We start from the raw sequence: 21,053 nt of genomic DNA, 5'->3' as shown, positions 1-21,053 counted from the left end.
AAAAGAAAAGAAAAGAAAGAAATACTTAACCTGAGAAAGAAGAGCAGCAATCTTCATATATTTATTTTTCAGACACTCCTCATAATTGGCTAAAAGCTTGATTGTTTCTTTCTTTCTTTTCTTTTTTTTTTTTTTTTTGTGAGACAGACTCTCACTATGTTGCCCTCAGTAGAGTGCCATAGCATCACGGCTCACAGCAATCTCTAACTCTTGGGCTCAAGCGATTCCCTTGCCTCTGCCTCCTGAGCAGCTAGGACCACAGGCCCCTGCCACAATGTCTGGCTATTTTTTTGGTGCAGTTGTCATTGTTGTCCAGCTTCCCCCTGGGTGTATGTGGCTGGCACTGTAACCACTGTGCTACAGGCGCCAAGCCAAAGCTTGATTCTTTCAAAGGAAACGTGCCATTTTCATTACCACTCAAAAGCTCCTATTGTGCAGTGTTCTGCAAGTGTTTCTTTTTATCTCTTCTACCAAGTGAGTCAAAGGGACATGACGTCCTACAGATTGCATCTATACTGTAAATTTTTGTATCAGTTACATATTCTCTTATCTTGTTCCTTAGTAATTTCTTGCATATTAGTCTTGGCATAGAAATAAAATTACTGACCTATGGGCAGGGATCATACCATTCATGTCTTTCCTGTCTCTTCCTAGACCTAGGAGAGTGAGGTCAATAATGATCATTGCTGTGTCCTCAGACATGAAGAAGCACCCAGCACAAACTCAACACTCGGTTTCTCACTTGATCTCTCTTTCTCTCTCCCACACCCATACTCATAATGAACAAGTAAAATATAAATTGTGCAAAACTCAAACTCACTTTCATCTTTTCTAAAACATAGTCTATGAGGTAGTGCTGTTATTCAGAAAAACAAGTACAACTGAGTGAGTAACTCTATAGGTTGGAGCTTAAGAGAGGTTCTGGACTGAATTGGTGAATTTTGGAAGTATAGTCCCTACCTTCTTTAGAAATAATTTCTCCTGCAAAAAACTCATTTGTAAAGTCAAGCATTACCTTTGGTAGGTAAATTTTAGCTATAAAAGATATTGATTGCTTATGAAGAAAGACAGAGTCTGCCACACTTACAGTGACCAGAGCCATAAACAATGGCATCAACTTCTTCCAGCCAGGTTCCCTAAGCCACCACCCAAACAGGACCCCACAGTGACATCGGGCTCCATGCTGGTAGCCTGGACTAGCTTCACTCACCTCAGGGAATTTCTTTTTCTGCACATATTCAGTGGTGGCAGCATCAGAATACTTGGCATAGCGCTCATTGAGGCTGTAAATCTTTCCTTTCTTCTTAATCTTGACATCTTTTTCCACCAGGACAAATTCACCAAGAGCCTAGGAGGATGAACAGTGTTGCATGACCAGAGACACGAACGAACAGCAGCTTTGCTGTGGGTGTAAACTCGCTCCTGTAATTATTAAGTCAAGAAGCAGACTACACAAGATGACATGGCATATAGCAAAGATCTTTATTTAGGGGTTTGATTTTATACCTTTCCAGTCACATACACACTTAATCTATTATCTGTTATTTTCACCATTACCTCAATTTACCTATCTGAAATCAACTAAAAAGGAAATATCCTGTTACCCACATCAACACAATCACGTTTGCAGTAAACATCTTCTTCTAAATACTGACTAATCTCTGGGCAGGTGTGTAAACAAAATCATAAAGAAGAAAGTAGCCACAGGGGAACAGAGTTAATGGAAGAATATCTTCAAGCATTCACTCAGTTTACCCAGTATGAAGTAATGACTGTGTTTTTTCCTCAGGGCAGAGCACCTATAGACCTCTGACAATATGTTGTTAACATACGTCAACCCTCTGGCCTGTATCTCTGAGGAAGAGCGGCATGCCCTTTGATCTCAGGCTTCATGGGGTGTACAGCTTCAGAGAAATGGCTTATGGAATAACTCCAGGGAAGCCAACTCTGCGGGTATCCCAAGGGAGTCCAGGTCCCTTAAGCCTCTGGAAGAAAAGCAAGTCATTTTAAACTCACACTGAATTCACTTTGTGTGCTTGATGTAGGATATGTTTATTTCTAAATATTATCCTACAAACAGAGACAGCAGGGACAAGGGAGGAGCCAGGAAACAGCAGCCAACAGCACACTGCACAGCACCAAGGGCGTTACGGGGTAAAGCCTACTGGAGGAACCGGGGTTTGCTGTGGTCATTCTGGAGCTGGCACAGGGGTGTTTTCATGAATGGCAGAAAGGACAGTGATAATTTGGAGCCTACACAGAGAGCTCAAGCAGTCACAACATGAGAAGCAAAATAATTAATAAAAAAAAAAGAGGCCCAGCATCTCCTTTCTTTCCTTCGCCCCTTCCACTGGCAGTGAGGCCCCTCACCTACAAGGACCCTGAACGTACATATGTCCCAGTTCCTCATCCCCAGATTAATGTTTTCAGGAAAATTTGGGCCATCAGCAATGAGAGGAAGAAGTTACATCAACACATAAAGGATGTTTGTTGACCATTAAATTGTGGGCCAGCTATGTTGTTTAATGATTCAATTTTGGAAACCACTAAAATCTCTGTATATCAACACTCTTGCCTGGGGGAAAAAATTCCTTCAGTCAGAAACTGGGTTCAGGGGGCATAAGGACCAAGTTAGTAAAATCTAAATGCATCCTCAGATTTATTAATAAAATTGTACCAAGTGCCCTGCAGTCCCTGAGGGTCATGTGGTCAACACCTGCAGGGCATTGCTCCAGCACCCCTTTATCTAGTTCTGGTGGTAGCAGCCCCTAAGGAAAAACAAGTACAACTGAGTGAGTAACTCTATAGGTTGGAGCTTAAGAGAGGTTCTGGACTGAGTTGGTGAATTTTGGAAGTATAGTCCCTACCTTCTTTAGAAATAATTTCTCCTGCAAAAAAAAAAGGGACATGACATCCCTTAAACTCTGGTGATTCTGTAAGTCACCAGGATTGAAAGCATCCAGCATTTAAAGGTGACATTCACAGGTCATTGTACAGATGCTGCTGCTCTAAAGAATCCGTGCTTCGTGCTTCTGTCTGGACATAGATGGCATTGTCATTCTTCTATTATGGAGTTCCCATAAATTAAAAAGGTTGAATTCATTTTTGGAAAATAAACTCCTTAAGGACAGGGTCTGAGTTGATACAATAGACTCTATAGACCTCCCTATTCCAAAGTGCCCTCACTTGGACAGAGGTCTTTTGCATTTTCTGATAATGGTGTTGGCTCCCTAAACCAGGCTCTCTCGCTTCCAAAGCAAGAATAAAGAATGGCCGGGAAATTATCCCAGGGGACTGGAATTAAAGCAGGGGACCCTGGAGTACCCAGGAATAGATGTCATAACATTCTTTTTAGAATTTATTTCATAAAATGCTTTCTTTTATGAGTGGCAACCTCCACCCACCCACTCACCCACTCACCCAACACAAACCACACATATACATTTGTCTTTGTCTATATCACATTTCCAAGTGGAAGCACATGTCAGGATGTCAGCCATCCCCAGATATCTGACTCATATAGAAAAGAGACAAGAGGAGTCCATCCTGTACAGGACGCTACCAAAACACTCCTTCCACTATTTCCAATCAGTCTAGAAGTCTCGACCTATAATTATTTTAACATTTTTCTGATATTTGCAATGTTATGGAAAAGTAAATTAGTGACAATCACAAGGTGATAAGCTGCAACAAAGAAGTCTATTTTGGTTTCTAAATTTAGAATCTCCTTAACAATATGTTAGCATCATTAACTTAGAACTATTTACACAGTAATTCAAAAACCAGCTTCTTCAGACAATAATGCAATTATCAACCACCACCAGAGAAATTATGTCCTTTCATTTGCATCTGCTGGCAAGCCCAGGAGTATCCTGAACATGAAGAGCATCTCTCTCCTGAGGGGATGAAGAAGCATTCAAGTGGAAGGTAAGGACTTCTAAGTGTGAGTATTGGAGGGACACTGCCCAAAGGAGGTTTGCAAGTAGCCACAGTCCATCCCCAGGGGTGGGATGTTCCTGGGACGGCCAGAAGAGTTTCCTTTTGAGGAATTTGGACAATTCATTAGTCTCAGGATTTAGGTCTTACAAAATGTTCTTCTCCATTAAAAGAGTCTTTGTTCCATAGAAAAAGTTTTTCATCATTTCTCCAGCTTCTTGTGCTTGGCTTCCAGCCTTTTTTGAATGTGCATCCAACTTACGAGCTGCCTGCTCAGGAGCGGCCACCTCCTCTGTGACCTTGATCTGAGCCCGGTAAGGCTGCAGTCTGCCATGTTTTTGCCTTAAATTCCTTCAAGTTTCTACTTGCTTACAGCAATGTCTTTCATTTCAGGATGCTTCAAGCTGGTGAGTTTATTCATATTTTCGAGGACCTTCTCATTTTCCCTGGTGGCCGTCAGTTACCCTGTCAGGTATGTGGCCATTTGGGAAAACACATCCTGGCAGAGCTTGGTGATGTCAGGTCTGTGGGTGCCTTTGCTTCCTCAGCTGTCTCCACCACCACGTCCTCTCGAGTGGGCACCTCATGTTGGGTTGCCAGCACACCCTCCACCACAGCTGCCATGCAGTGTGCTGCCACCATGTTCAGTACCCACCGGGTCAAGCATGAAGAGGTCCACTCCCTGCCCAGTGGACAGAGCCACCAGGGTTGCACTGCCATACAGTGCATAACCTGCGGCCACGATATTGCGGCCAGGCTGCAGGGCGTCCTTCTCAGAAGGCTCGTCCTCTGTGGTCTGCAGAGAGAGAAGTGTGCTGTCTTGTTGTTGTTTCTGCAAAGAACCCTTTGCCCGGGCCTGAGCTTCAGGTTTCCTTGACCCACCAAAGGGATCGAAGTTCTGTGAATTTCCTGCTGCAGGGAATGTGTCCAGAGGAAGCATCCTGCCAAGAAAAACCCTCCAGGAGGCTATAACCTCAGCCCTTCCTCATCTTTCCAGGCCACGCTCCTGAGCCGTTTAATTACAACTTAGACCACCGAGCTCTGAGCCAGTCCTCATCCCACATACTCAGCAGCCCTCTGAGGTGACAGCATTATCACCTCCATGGCACAGACAGGGAACAAGTAGTTGGATAGCTCAGCTGGCCTCAGAAAGCCTCAGAGCTGGACTCACACCCAGGCAGCGTGGCCAGAGCTCCTACTGTTCCACATGTTGCCCTTCAAGGCTTGTCCCTGCTGGGCCCTCCTGGGGACCCCTGTGTACAATTCAGAGCACGTTCTCAAGGAAGACTTTCCCTTTGCCATGTGGCACTAACAGCGCTGATGGGAGTGGACTTCAGACAGACAAGGTGGAAGAAGGAACAGCAGATGCTCTCCATAGTGGGACAGAGCAGCAGGTGACACTTGACTTTGTAACTCATTTTTCCTGATGACCCTGAAAGCTTCCTTCTCCTCACCTCCCAGCTCTCTAAAAAGGCAAGCGAATAAAATCTCAGGAATTTTGGAATATAGATAGCAAATGTCCAGCCTCCTTTTAGAGAAAATAGTTGTTCATTACTTTTCAGTATTAATCATTATGCATAGATGTTATTCCTACTGATTCAAGGGCTAATTTTAAGAGTGCTGGCAGAAGAGAAGATTGATAAACCCAGACAACTGATCAAAAATTCAGTCAAACCCAAAATCTCTCATTTCATAGGCAATATAATATAGTTATACTAAAAACATCTCAGAGAGCATCAAGCTTAGATAAGTGTGATTTTAAGTTATTGCTGTTGGAATAAGGAATAAATAAAAACATGTTCCCACAAACATAGACAAGATTGTTCATAGCAGCATTATTTGTAATACCCCAAAAGTGGAAATGACTCAAATCTATAAGAACTCATAAGTGGGGCAGCGCCCATAGCTCAGTGGCTAGGGCGCCGGCCACGTACACCGAGGCTGGCAGGTTTGAATCTGGCCCGGGCCAGCTAAAACAACAATGACAACTGCAACCAAAAAATAGCCGGGCATTGTGGTGGGCACCTGTAGTCCCAGCTACTTGGGAGGCTGAGGCAAGAAAATCGCTTAAGCCCAAAGAGTTTGAAGTTGCTGTGAGCAGTGATACCACCACACTCTACCCAGGGCAACAGCTTGAGACTCTGTCTCAAAAAAAAAAATAAAAAAAGAAAGAAAAAGAACTAATTAATGGATAAACAAAATGTTGTATGTCCATGCAATGGAACATTATCATATTTGGAAATAAAAAGAAATGATATTTAATACATGCTACAACACAGATGAGCCTTGAAAATATGTTCAGGGGAAGAAGTCATACACAAAAGGTGACATACGGTCTGATTCTGTTTTTATCAAATATCCAGGATGGACAAATCTGTAGAGACTGACAGTAGATTAGTGGTAACATAGGTCTGAGGACAATGCAAATAAGGAAGGGTGGAGGCTCATTGGAATAGGGTTTCTATTTAGAGTGATGAAAAATTCCAAAATTGATTGTGGTGATAGATTCACAACACTGTGAATAAGTGAAATCTATTGAATTTTACACTTTCAATGGGTGGATTGTGTAGTAAGTGAATTATGTCTCAACAAACACATAACTGTATAACTGTAGTAACTTTGTTATAACTGTAGTAACTTTGTTAATAATTGCAAAATTAGAAGCCATTACCTACTGTCCTTCAGTGGGTAAGTAAATTGTGATGCATGCAGACGATGGAATTTTATTCACCACTAAAAAGAAATGAGCCACCAAATCATGAAAAAAGATGAAGGAAACTTACATGCATACCAACTGAAAGAAGCCACTCGGTAAAGGCTACAAACTGTGTGATTTCAACTATGTAACCTTCTGGAAAAGGCGAGACTATGCAGACAGCAAAAGTATCAGTGACCGACATGGGTTGTGGGGAGGGTGGATGAACAGGAAGAGCACAGAGGAATGTTAGGGCAGTGACACTATTCTGCGTGACACTGTAATGGTGGATATGTGTCATGATGCATTTGTCTAATCCCACAGAATGTACAACACCGAGAGGGAACTTTAATGTAAACTGTGGACTTCAGGTGACAATGAGTCAGTGTAGGGTCATCAGTTGCAACACAGGCACCACTCTGACTTGGGGTGTGGATATGGATGGGGAGTATGTAGGAAATCTCTGTAGTTTCCACTTTTGCTGTGAACCTAAAACTGCTGTAAAAATAAACTCTATTAAAAATAAGATGAAAAACAGGAGGAGGAGGAGGAGGTTGTTAGTATCTCACAAGGTTCAATGTGAGTTGGCACCAACTTCCTGAAGTGTTCTCTAGCCCTGCTCTCCTTCCCTCATAGCAGAAGAAGTCATTGCTCTGTAATCTCTCTTTTCATTGTGTGTTACTCTAACTTTCCTTCAGTTTTTTTCTATCACATTTTATTATAGTGTTTAAAGGTCTCACCTCCTGGGCTGTGACCTGCCCAAGAGCAGAGGCAGTGTCTTATTTTGTTGACATTTCTACAGTACTAGGGTGTGATCAAGACGCATTAGTTGTGTGACTGTACAAAGGACATTCCACAGCTATGGCTTTAATGCAGTTTTAAAAGATTTTGCCTCAGAATCTGTTCTTCAGGCTTTTGGGGATCCTGAAAACAGCTGTCTCCAAACAGGTGATCCCAGGGACAGTGGTCAGGATGGGAGTGAGTGAGCATGGAGGAAACTTCCTAATAACTGAGGACATAAGAGACTCCTAAACTAATAACTGACCTGTACCAAGTCTCGTCACAGAGTTCTTCTAATAGAGCATTTGGGAAACATTCTCTTGTGGAGACAAGAGAACCAAGTGCAGTGTGGAACTTGGGACCAGATGTCCGTGGGGCAAGGTCAACTGGGAGGTGCCATGGGTGGGAGGGGCTGCCCTCTCCTGGAAGCCACCACTGTCACCTACCAATGGCTGCCTGAAATGCTCTGAGAGTCCTTACAAGGCTTAGCAGTTAGATACCATGTATATGAAAATGTGTGAAATGTTTTCCTGGGAGGGATGACATTTTAAACTTTCATTATTGAGGATGTAAGACTCCTTTACTGGGAGTCATATGTAGTACATGAATAGTTCTTGAAAGTAGTTTTCTGAGAGAAAAATAAAAAAAAACTATGAGGATACTGGTGGTAAGAGTGGGAAAGAAACATTAGCTAATAGGTAAGGGGGTACCTAAAATAGCTTTTTTTTTAAACTTCTCAAATTTGCCAGTGTTTAGTGGACAAAGAGAGTATTCTTAGCTACACAACTGCTTTAATTTTAAGACTAGGGCATATTTTTTACATTAAGAAATCACTTATGAATATTGTTTATGATAGAAACATTGAGAATGTAAGAGATTTCTTTTTCAGGGCTCTGCTACACACTGTCTGATCTACAGAAGTCATTTACCCTCTCTGAACCATGGTTTGATTCATTGAAAACATGAACACAATAGTGATTCTGTTGTAAGCCTGCTCTGATTGCCTCACAGCCTGGTTCTAAAAATCCATTGAGATTGCTGGAAGCAAATTTTTATATCAAGAGACAAAAAATACATTTTTCACAGTACATGCTACTGTAGATAGGATGAGTGCTATGAGGTTATGCCACTCAATATCAAAGAGTTCATAGTTGGTGATACAAAAAAAAAAACCCTGTTGTGCCTTTAACCTATTTTTCCCTTAAAATTTTGTGTGTTTTTCCCCCCATTGGTACCATTAGTATTTTTTTTATTAAGTCATAAAGAGGTAGATCATGTATACATTAATGCATTTATGCGGTACAATGTGCTGATTTCATATACAATTTGGAATGCTTACATAGTACTGCTTAATATATCCCTCACCTCACTTACTTAATTATTGTGTTAAGACATTTATACTGTATACATAATAGATCCGACATGTACCCTTGCAATATGCACCATAGGTGTGATCCCGCCATTCACCTTCCCTCCATCTGAGCTCTCCCCTCCCTTCCCATCCCCCATCCATCATCCTGGGCCATAGTTGTGATGTATTCTTCATATGAAAGTGTGAGTGATTGTAAATTGGTTTCATAATAGTACTGGATACTTTTTCTTCCATATTGGTTTCATAATAGTACATTGGATACTTTTTCTTCCATTCTTGAAATACTTTACTAAGTAGGATATGTTCCAGCTCCATCCATATAAACATAAAAAAGGTAAAGTCTCCATCTTTTTTAAGGCTGCATAATATTCCATAGTATACATATACCACAATTTATTAATCCATTCATGGGTTGATGGGCACTTGGGCTTCTTTCATGACTTGGCTATTATGAATTGAACTGCAATGAACAATCTGGTGCAAATATCTTTGTTACAAAGTGATTTTTGGTCTTTTGGATATACACCTAGTAGAGGAATTGCAGGATCGAATGGCAGATCTACCTTTAGATCCCTGAGTATTCTCCACACTTCTTTCCTAAAGGTATGTATTAGCTTGCATTCCCACCAGCAGTGCAGAAGTATTCCCTTTTCTCCACATCCACACCAACATCTGTAGTTTGGGGATTTTGTTATGTGAGCCACTCTTATTGGAGTTAGATGATATCTCAAAGTGGTTTTGATTTGCATTTCTCTGATGATTAAAGATGATGAGCATTTTTTCATATGTCTGTAGGCCATGCGCCTATCTTCTTCAGAGAAGCTTCTATTCAAGTCCCTTGTCCATGAAATGGGATTACTTGTTCTTTTCTTATTAATAAGTTTGAGTTCTCTGTGGATTCTGATTATCAAAACTTTGTCAGAAATATAACCTGCAAATACCCTCTCCCATTCTGAGGGCTGTCTGCTTGCTTTACTTACTGTGTTCTTGGCTGTGCAGAAGCTTTTTAGTTTGATCAGATCCCAGTAGTGTATTTTTGGTGTTGCTTTGATTGCTTGGGGGAGTCCTCCTCATAAAGTATTCTCCCAGGCCAATTTCTTCAAGTGTATCCCCTGCACTCTCTCCAAGAATCTTTATAGTTTTGTGTCTTAAGTTTAAATCTTTTATCTGGTGAGCGTCAATTTTTGTTAATGGTGAAAGGTGTGGGTCCAGTTTCAATCTTCTACAAATCGCTAGCCAATTCTCCCAGCACCATTCGTTAAATAGGGAATTTTTTCCCCCAATTTATATTTTTGATAGGCTTATCAAAGATCAAATGATGATAAGTGTCTGGGTTCATCTCTTGGTTCTCAATTCTGTTCCATACATTTACTTCTCTATTTTTGTGCCAGTACTATACTGTTTTCATCACTATCGATTTATAGTATAGTCTGAAGTCTGGTAGCATGATTTCTCCTGATTTGTTTTTACTTCTGAGTAATGTCTTGGCTATTCAAGGTTTTTTCTGCTTCCATATAAAACGAAGTACTATTTTTTTCAGGTCTTTAAAGTATGACAGTGGTGCTTTGATACAGATTGCATTAAATTTATATATTGCTTTGGGTAGTATGGACGTTTTAACAATGTTGATTCTTCCCAGCCATGAGCATGGTATGTTTTTCCATTTGTTAACGTCTTCAGCTATTTCTTTCAGAGTTTTGTAGTTCTCGTTATAGAGATCTTTCACATCCTTTGTTAGGTAAATTCCCAAATAGTTCATCTTCTTTGGCACTGCTGTAAAAGGAATACAGTCCTTGACTGTTTTTTAAGCTTGACTGTTATTGGTATATATAACAGTTACTGATTTGTGAGTACTGATTTTGTATCAAGGTGCTACTTGTATTCCTTGATCACTTCTAAGAGTTTCGTGGTTGAGTCCTTGGGTTTTTCTAGGTATAAAATCATATCATCTGCAAAGAATGAAAGTTTGATTTCCTCTGACTCTATTTGGATACCCTTGATCACCTTCTCTTGCCTGATTGTGATGGCTAAGACTTCCATTACAGTGTTAAAAAGCAGTGGAGACAATGGGCAACCTTGCCTGGTTCCTGATCTGAGTAGAAATGTTTTCACTTTTACTCCATTCAATATGATATTGGCTGTGGGTTTTCTGTAGATGGCCTTGATCAGTTTAAGAAAAGTTCCTTCTATACCTATTTTCTTAAGTGTTCTGATCATGAAAGGATGCTGGATATTGTCAAAAGCTTTTTTTTTTTTCTGCATCTATTAAGAGAATCATATGGTCTTTGTTTTTTATTTTGTTTATGTGATGAGTTACAGTTATAGATTTACTTATATTGAACCAACCTTGAGACCCTGGGATAAAACCCACTTGGTCATGGTATATAATTTGTTTGATGTGTTGCTGGATTCTGTTTGCTAGGATCTCATTGAATATTTTTGCATCAATATTCATTAGTGATATTGGTCTATATATTTTTTTTCTTGTTGGGTCTTTTCCTGGTTTGGGGGATCAGGGTGATATTTGCTTCATAGAATGTGTTGGGAAGTATTTCTTCTTTTCTATGTTTTGGAAAAGATTAAGTAATATAGGTACTAGTTTCTCTTTAAAGGTTTGGTAGAATTCCGATGTGAAACCATCTGGTCCTGGACTCTTCTTTTGGGGAGATTTCATATAGTTGATACTATTTCAGTACTGGATATAGATCTGTTCAGCATTTCCAATTCTTTCTGGCTAAATCTAGGAAGGTGGTGTGCTTCCAAGTACTGGTCAATTTCTTTCAGATTTTCATATTTCTGAGAATAGAGTTTTTTGTAGTATTCATTAAGGATTCTTTGAATTTCTGAGGTGTCTGTTGTTGTTTCACCTTTGTCATTTCTGATTGATGATATTAGGGATTTTAATTTTCCATTTTTGGTTAGGTTGGCCAAAGGTTTATTAATTTTGTTGAATTTTTCAAAAAACCAACTTTTGATTCATTGATCTTTTGATTAATTTTTTTGTTTTCGATTTTATTTAATTCTGCTTTAATTTTAGTTATCTCTTTTCTTCTGCTGGGTTTAGGGTTGGAATTTTCTTCCTTTTCCAGTTGCTTGAGATGATCCATGAAGTTATTGACTTTCTCTCTTTTTGTTCTTTTGAGGAAAGCTTGCAATGCTATAAATTTCCCTCTGAGAACTGCCTTTGCAGTATCCCACAGGTTCTGATAATTTGTGTCTTCATTATTGTTTTGTTCCAAAAATTTGGCAATTTCCTTCTTAATCTCATCTATGACCCAGCTATCATTCAGCATAAGGTTATTTAGTTTTCATGCCTTTGTATGAGTATGCAAGTTCCTGTTATTGGTGAGTTCAACTTTTATTCCCTGATGATCCAAGAAAATACAAGGAATAATTTCTATACTTTTAAATTTATTGAGGTTAGACTTATGACCTAAGATGTGATCAATTTGGGGGGATGTTTGATGGGCTGATGAGAAGAATGCGTATTCAGTTTTGTTAGGATGAAATGTTCTGTAGATGTCTGTTAAATTCAGTTGTGAAATTTAAATCCAAAATTTCTTGGCTCAGTTTCATATTGGAGGATCTATTGAACACCACCCAAGGGGTATTAAAATCTCCAACTATTATGGTGGTGGAAGATATTAAACTGTTCATGTCTGTTAGGGTCTCCCTTAAAAATTGAGAAGCATTCTGGTTGGATGCATAAACGTTAATAATTGAAATCTCATCATGTTGAGTGTTTCCCTTAACAAATATGAAATGACCATCCTTGTCTTTTCTTACCTTTGTTGGTTTAAAGCCTAATGTATCTGCAAATAAAATTACAACCCCTGCTTTTTTCTGATTTCCATTTGCCTGGATTACAGATGTACATCCCTTCATCCTGAGTCTATATTTATCCTTTAAGGTAAGATGAGATTCTTGTATGCAGCAGATATCTGGACTGAGTTTTTGTATCCAGTCAGCCAACCTGTGCCTCTTAAGAGGACAATTTAAGCCATTTACATTAATTGAGAGTATTGATAAGCCTGGTTGTATTTGGGTGTCCAGTTTTTCTTTTTCTTTTTTGTAGAGACAGAGTCTCACTGTACCACCCTGGGGTAGAGTGCCGTGGTGTCACATGGCTCACAGCAACCTCTAACTCTTGGGCTTACGTGATTCTCTCGCCTCAGCCTCCCAAGCAGCTGGGACTACAGGAGCCTGCCACAATGCCCAGCTATTTTTTTGTTGCAGTTTGGTCGGGGCTGGGTTTGAACCCACCAACTTCAGCATATGGGGCCGGTGCCCTACTCACTGAGCCACAGTTGCTGCCGGGTGTCCAGTTTTTCAAAAGTCCAGTGGACATTTTTGATCCTTTCGCCACTGTGGAAACTGGGTTTTGATCAAAAATTTCAGAGCAAGTTTACTTTTGTGATAGAGGATTGGGCTGGTCATTATGGAGGATAGGTCTGAGAATATCCTGAAGAGCTAGTTTAGTTATGGCAAATTTCTTCAATGTGTGTATGTCATTAAAGTATTTATCTTCTCTATCATATATGAAACTCAATTTAGCTCAATATAGGATCCTGGGCTGAAAGATGTTTTGTTTTAGGAGATTGAAGGTTGATGACCATCCTCTTCTGACTTGAAAAGTTTCAGCAGAGAGATCTGCAGTCATTCTAATATTCTTCCCCTTGTAAGTTATGATTTTCTTACGTCTGGCTGCTTGCAGGATTTTCTCCTTCATATTACCTTTGGTGATGTTAATTACAATGTATCTAGGAGATACTTTATTTGGATTGAGTCTTGCTGGGGTTCTGAAACTGTCTGCTATCTGAATTTCAGTATCTCTTGCCATGCTTGGGAAGTTCTCCTCAATTATGTCTTGAAGTAGGGTATCTGTGCCTTTCAGAACATCCTCTTCTCCTTCAGGGATTCCTATAAGCCTTATACTGTAGGCACAGTATAGTGTGGGACCACTCCAAAAGAGCAAACATGCTCCTTATAGTATAAGGCACCTTACCTTATTCCTATAAGCCTTACAGGAACTAGATGGTGGGGATCCACTGTCAGCTCAAATGTAACTCACTCTGCTGCTCTGTAGACTCATAAAGACCCTTCCAGCAAAATAGTCCAGGGGGGCTAGTGCCTCCTTCCCCACCTTGCACCTCCATCATACCCAGGCATTGATAGCCCCACAGGGCTGTGGCCCCATTCTCTCCAATGAGCAAATGTGCCAGGGATTTGGGCCTGTCAGAGTCAGAGGGAAATCAATGCCTTGTTTTGCCAGGCAACCACACTCTGCCACCAGCTGACTGAGGAAGCTGAAGTCTGACTACCTCAGGGACTTAGTGGAAACTGGGGAGTGTTCTACCTCAACTTGTTCCAATCCAGAGGTTAACAAAGTAGCAAATGTTTTTCACCCTCAGAAACCATGCCTCTGCCCCAGCTGCTCTGCTCCTCTTGTATCCCTGCAATGTGAGGTCTAGCTCCCTCTGGCAGTCCACAGAATTGGGGAGGTGTCTCGCCAAAATTTGACCCAGGTGGGATGGTTCTATTAATGCTGTTGCTAGGTGGGAGGTGTCTCCACTTGGGTTCCCGTGCCTCAGCAGTTCCTGAGACTCCTGTCATAGGAGACCTAAGCCTCTGCCCATTGCTGAGTTGCACTTTCTCAGAGCCAGACCTGACACCTTCCCCCCATGCCTTTCTGCACTGTTACTGGATTCACAGTTACAGCATAGCTGCACTGCCACAGTCCATGCAATGCCAAGTCCTAACAAAGAACCAGGGACATTCTGGTCTCTGCGGGGGTTGGGCTTCTAGACTGCCAGGCAGCAGGGGAAGGGATGGACTGGAAGTTCAAACTCTCAGGGAAAATGTTTGTTCAACCTTCCTGCCAGACAAGAGAATACCCAGGCTCACAAAAGGAACTCTCTGAAGAAGGAGTCCCAGCTTCTAGCACCTTCTCTTTAGCTTCTGTGGCGTGAGAGAAGAGAACTTCACTTCACCACTCACTAGTAGAGATCCCACAGCAAGCAACTCTTTTGGGGGAGGGGACAGACAAGCACACATTCTCTTTGGGATGGGTTCTGTACCTGAAATTTGTTTCCTTGGAGTCAAAGCTTGCCTCAGCAGATAAGACGTGCTATTATGAATGTCTTCTCTCAGCTTGGCTCCCACCCTTAAGCTTTGTTGGGTTATTTCTGGCCATTATCTCTCCCTGTGGACTGGAGCTTCTGTTGCAAGCTGGCTCCAGTCAGCCAACATCCCCCAGTCCACCTTGCTCTTGTTGAATGCAAAAATTGGAGTTAGGGAAAACAGGCAATCTGAGGATTTAACAAAACACAAGACACATTGGAACAAAATGAAAAAACAAACAAAAAAGCCATTAGACACACAAACAAACAGACAATCAAAAACAAACAAAAAAACTCAAATACCCTGATGTAAGCACTCTCAGCAACCGTAGAAGGAAGGGAAGAAGATTAACAATAACAATAATTTAACAATAACTCCTACAAAAAAGAAAAAAACACAAAAAAAGAATGAGCAAAATTATATAATTTTTTTGTTGGTTGTGCCTCTTTTTTGTTTGTGTGTGTGTATATATATATATATATATATATATATATACACTCCAAGTCCAATAATCCACCACCTCACTGCATACCCCAAACTGCAACTCCACATTAATATTCCATGCCAGGAATAATCTAGCCCACTCACTCTAACGTGTTATTCTGGGAGAGCTGAACTAAACATTTTTCCCGTCCACTATCATGCTCTGTCTCCTCTTCCTTTAAAGTTTTGAAGGAGCTTCCACCAGGTTCAGGAAAGGAACCTTAACAGCATTTGGGGAAAGAATTTTTACTAAAACACTTGCAGTGTTTAACTCTAGGCACACATATGTTTGTAAGGATATGTTGCCAAGGAATGCCATGTTGAAAGAGAAAAGCTGTTCTTTGACCATCATATCAAAGAATCATTAATTCATATCAGAGAACTGGGGAGGGCAGACATTCAGGGATGCTTTGGGAAGGAGTGTGATGTGCCTGAACAGTTATGGCCCATAGTGTCTGATATGTTCCAGAGATTTCTTGACTGTTAGAAAGGCTGAGGAAACCTCTGCTCTGTATTTGTGTAGCTCTTGAACTATGCAAGACTCAATGCAAAAACTGCATTATGAGGGCAAGGGTAGAGTCCCCAACTTACAGATTTTGTGTCTTCTAGTTTCCAGAAGTAAATATGTATTAAATGAAAACTTGACGGAGAATCCCTATCAAAGAGGGAAATGGCACCTCTTAGTAGATGTTACCCTTGGGGCAGATGACCTGCTCTCGCAGAACTGAAAGGAGATCCTGCCAGGCTGGAGGCTATTTCACCCCTTCCAAAGAGATCAAGTCACAGCGTTGGCTGGTGGGAGTCAAATTAAGGGTGGCACAGTTTAAGACAGATGTGAGAAGTTAGGAGACAGTTCACAGGACAGCTGCCATGATGAATTTAGAAAAGAAGTGTGGGCAAGGGGTGGGGGCCCACTAGGATTATTTTAATCCCACAAGAAGTGCCTGAATAAAGTGTGGCAGGTAGTTGATATTTGGACATTTGCAGGGATGACTGCAGATCTTTTCAAGGTTTTTCTTTGTGATAACAAAGCATTCTTAGGAAAAGGTCCTATTGATGTGGCCTATAGGATAAGCAGGTGAGGCTGCTCAAGACTGGATTCTCCCCTAAGGCTTTGACAATCCTAAGTCCCACCCTGCCACCAAGGACTGAGGAAGTCAATAGCTTAGCACATAGTGACCTATGCTTGATTTGGAAGAGTCACATACATGTTATAAAAATGATGTAGAGGGCTGGGACTGAATTTCAGGGAAGGTTAGAAAAAGTGTGGACAGGGAAAGAGCAAGACGGCAGGCCCCAGAAGAATTGTTCAGCTGAGCTCTCCTCTAACAACTGGGGGGAAAGAGAGAACCAGCCATACCTTGTGTGGGGACCTTACCCAGAGTCATAGCTCAGGGAACACAACAAGGAGGGGGTGAGCTGGATACAGCATATGATCTAGAGCAGTGGAAATCTGATGAATTAGGCAAATTATTGCAACCAGTTGGGATCCACTGGCCCTCCTACAGAGATCTGGGAGAGGAGGAAGCCTGTCCAGTTTTCAGTTGTGGGGGAAGCTGTGCATTGAGTAGAAAGCTTAGAAGAGTGGGAAGATTTGAACAGTATCCAGCAGCTACATTTGAATGCTGGTTGGAGTGGATTTCCCATAAGTTTGGTGGCTGGTGAGGCAGCCATACTGAGAAGGTCTTGGTAGCCAGGGAGCTGCCAGTGTGGGAAGGTCTAGAGAAGGTCTTAGCAGGGGACTATAGCACTGCTGTCTTAATTCCACTGACCAGGATCAGAACTCCACTCTTGGGACAGGCTGAGTGCCTCCCGAACCCCAGAGAAACTGGAGTCAAGGGGTGCTGTGAGACCTGCCCCTGAAGGATTTTTGTGAGCTTTAAGAACCCAACCCAGCAGGGTCTGAATGCTGAGGAAATAATCAGGCACTCATTGAAGGCAACTGAGTTTGGAATAAGGACCACAGAGGTTGCTGGTTGTGTTCTCTGTCTCCCAAAAACCCACAGTGCCACCTGGTGTCCTGGTGACATATTGTAATATATTGTCTTCAAGAGCAAGGACTTCTGTTTATTTGGCCATGAGGAAGGGTTTGGCTTTGCTCAGACTGAGGCCACTTCAAGACCTAAGCCCTGAGACAAGGTAATTTGAAGCAAAGGAGGTAGTGAGAATGAAAAAGGAGGACAAGGAGGTGAACAGGAAGAAAGAACACATGAGGAGGAACCAACAGAAAAATTCAGGCAACATGAAAAACCAAAACAGAGGAACTCCCCCAAGGGACCATGAAGTAGCTACTGCAAAAGACTCCACCTATAAAGAATTAATGGACTCGACAGAATGGGAATTTAAACTATAGATGATAAAGACAATAAAAGGAATGGATGAGAAAATGGAAAGACAGAACCAAAAGTCAGATGAGAGATATGTGGAATATAGAAAGGATATGGCAGAGCTTAAGGAAAGAGACAATCATGGAATGCAAAGATGCAGTAGAAAGTATCAAAAATAGGTTAGACCATGGAGAAGAAAGAACCTCAGAGCTAGAAGATAAAGTTTTTTGTTAATCCAGGTAGTTAAAGAGATAGAAAAGGACAGGCACTTAGAGGACTATGAGACTCCATGAAGCATTCAAATATATGAGTAATAGGAGTTCCCAAAGGGAAAGAAGATTGACCCAAAGGAATAGAAGCCTTACTGGAGAATATCATAAATTAAAACTTCCCAAGTATTACTAAAGACCCCAATACATTCCTTTCTGATGGATATCAAACCCTGGGTCATGTCATTGCAAACAGAGCCTCTCCAAGAAATATTGTAATGAACCTGTCCAAAGTCAAGATGAAAGAAAAAATTCTGCAAGCAGCCAAGAGTAAGCACCTACTGAACTACAGAGGCAGAGCAATTAGGATGACAGCAGATTTTTTAACTGAAACCTTCCAAGCCAGAAGAGCATGGTCATCCACTTTCAACATTCATTTTCAGCCCAGAATTCTGCATCCTGCTAAACTAAGATTCAAAATTGATGGAGAAATCAAATATTTTGCAGATACATAAGCACTAAGGAAATTTGCCACAACAAGATCAGCTCTATAGGAAATACTTAACCTATCCTCAACACTGACCACCACAATGGACCACCAGCAAAGTAAACACCCAGAAGCTAAAGGTCAAAAATTAGCTTCTACAATGGCACAAGGAATAAAATTATATGAGGGACTTTTACAAAATAAGGTGAATAGAACTCCACAACACTTATCAATTCTCTCAATAAATGTCAATGGACTGAATCCACAACTGAAGAGGCACAGGCTGGCTGATTGGATAAAAAAGCACAAGCCATTCATATGCTGTCTCCAGGAACACACCTAGCCTTGAAGGACAAATCAGCACTTAGGGTTAAGGGATGGAAAAAGTATTTCAAGCAAATGGAAATCAGCAGAAAGGAAAGGTTGTAATCTTATTTTCAGATACAAGCAGAGATTTAAAGCAAACAAAGTTAAGAAAGACAAAGATGGACACTTTATACTGGTCAAAGGAAAAATACAACAAGAAGACATTTCAGTTTTAAATATTTATGCACCCAACTTAAATGCTCCCAGATTTATGAAACAGACCTTGATAGGTCTAAGTAATATGATATCCCATAACACCCTAAAACTGGGGACTTCAACACTCCTCTGACAGACCTGGATGGGTCCCCTAAATAGAAACTAAACAAAGATATAAAGGACTTAAATATGACCCCACAACAAATGGGATTAATAGACATATACAGAACACACCATACCAAGTCTAAAGAATATACATTTTTCTCATCAGATAATGGTACATACTCCAAAATAGACCACAACCTAGGATACAAATCAAACCTTAGCAAAATTAAAAGAATAGAATTATACCTTGTATCTTCTCAGACCACAAGGCAATAAAGGTGGAACTCAACTCCAAGAAAACTGTCCATCCCCACACAAATACTTGAAAATTGAACAACTTTATGCTGAGTAATAGTTGGGTTCAGGAAGAGATAAAAGAGGAAATCGTTACATTTCTCAAACATAACAATGAAGACACAAGTTACCAAAACCTGTGGGATACAGCAAAAGCAACGTTAAGAGGGAAATTTATCACATTAGATGCCTACATTTGAAAAACAGAAAGAAAGCACATCAACAAACTCATGAACTATCTTATGGAATTGGAAAAAGAACAATCTAATCTCAAACCCAGCAGAAGAAAAGAAATAACCAAAATTAAACAAGAAATTAATTAAATTAAAAATAAAAGAGTCATTCAGAAAATTAACAAAACAAAAAGTTGGTTTTTAAAGAAAATAACTAAAATTTATAAACCTTTGGCCAGAGTTACTAGAAATAGAAAAATAAAATCTCTAATATCCTCAATCAGAAACAATAAAGGGGAAATAACAACAGATGCCACAGAGATACAAGAGATCATCTCTGAGTACTACAAGAAACTCTATGCCAGAAATTTGACAATGTGAGAGGAAATGGACCAATATCTGGAATCATATCCTCTTCCTAGACTTAATCAAGAAGAAATAGATCTCTTGAACAGACCAATTTCAAGATTTGAGATCCAAGAAACAATTAAAAAAAAAAAACTCCCAATAAAAAAATACCCTGATCCAAATGACTTCACACCAGAATTCTATCAAATCTTCAAAGAAGAGCTTATACCCATACTGCCAGAATTATTATTTAAAAGTTGAGAAGGAAGGAATTTCCCCCAACACATTCAAATGAAACAAGTATCACCCTGATAGCAAAACCAGGAAAAGAACTAACTAAAAAGGAGACTTTCAGACCAATTTCATAATTAATACAGATGCAAAAATTCTCAATAAAATTCTAGCCAGTAGGATTTTTAAAATATCATTCATCACAATCAAGTAGGTTTCACCCCAGGTTTAACATACACAAGTCCATACACATAATTCACCATATCAACAGCAAAAATAAAGACCATATGATCCTCTCAATAGATGAAAAAAAAGCATTCAATAAAATTCAGCATCCTTTTCTATTTAGAACACTGAAGAATATAGGCATAGGTGGCACACGTCTTAATCTGATCGAAGCCATCTACAACAAACCCACAGTTAATATTATACTGAATGGAGTAAAACTGAAAGCTTTTGCACTGAGAACTGGGTTGCACTTCGAACAAGGTTGTCCTCTATCACCACTACTATTCAACATAGTGCTGGAAGTTCTAGCCAATACAAGGAGGAAAGAGAAGGAAATAAAGGGCATCCAAATGGGGGAAGAGGAGGTAAAACTCTTGTTATTTGCCCATGATACAATCTTATACTTAGAGAACCCCAAACACTCAACCACAAGACTCCTGGAAGTGATCAAAAAATATAGCAATGTCTCAGGATATAAAATCAATGTCCACAAATCAGTAGCCTTTATATATCCCAATAACAGCCAACATGAGAAACTAATCAAGGACACAATTCCCTTCACAGTAGCTTGAAAGAAGGAAAGAAAGAAAGAAAGAAAGAAAGAAAGAAAGAAAGAAAGAAAGAAAGAAAGAAAGAAAGAAAGAAAGAAAGAAAGAAAGAAAGAAAGAAAGAAAGAAAGAAAGAAAGAAAGAAAGAAAGAAAGAAAGAAAGAAAGAAAGAAAGACAAACCTAGGAATATGCAT

The 21,053-nt window shown here is 40.3% G+C and overlaps 2 protein-coding genes across 10 annotated transcripts in view; one reads left to right on the top strand and one right to left on the bottom strand.

Moving 5' to 3' along the window:
• The window catches only part of FBP1 (fructose-bisphosphatase 1), a 91,659-nt gene that overhangs the window by 21,532 nt on the left and 49,074 nt on the right, over positions 1 to 21,053 (bottom strand). For all 4 annotated transcript variants that reach the window (XM_053577306.1, XM_053577315.1, XM_053577323.1 and 1 more), the window contains exon 7: positions 1,211 to 1,348. In XM_053577306.1, coding sequence (XP_053433281.1) covers positions 1,211 to 1,348 — 138 coding nt within the window. The remainder of the gene's footprint in view (positions 1 to 1,210; positions 1,349 to 21,053) is intronic.
• The window catches only part of LOC128575608 (spermatogenesis-associated protein 31D3-like), a 30,894-nt gene that overhangs the window by 4,160 nt on the left and 5,681 nt on the right, over positions 1 to 21,053 (top strand). For 2 of the 6 annotated variants that reach the window (XM_053577418.1, XM_053577397.1), the window contains exons 2-3: positions 3,772 to 3,927; positions 4,330 to 4,408. In XM_053577418.1, coding sequence (XP_053433393.1) covers positions 3,905 to 3,927; positions 4,330 to 4,408 — 102 coding nt within the window. In that variant the 5' untranslated portion in view covers positions 3,772 to 3,904. Of the gene's footprint in view, positions 1 to 2,906; positions 4,409 to 4,484; positions 7,238 to 21,053 lie in introns of those variants that run through there. The other 4 variants (XR_008377047.1, XR_008377046.1, XR_008377045.1 and 1 more) reach the window with 4 other exon arrangements.

The sequence above is a fragment of the Nycticebus coucang genome, chromosome 2 (assembly GCF_027406575.1).
Source record: "Nycticebus coucang isolate mNycCou1 chromosome 2, mNycCou1.pri, whole genome shotgun sequence".
In the NCBI taxonomy this organism is placed as follows: Eukaryota; Metazoa; Chordata; class Mammalia; order Primates; family Lorisidae; genus Nycticebus; species Nycticebus coucang.
Note: the sequence above shows the minus strand (reverse complement) of the source record. Positions and strands in the feature narration are given on the sequence as shown.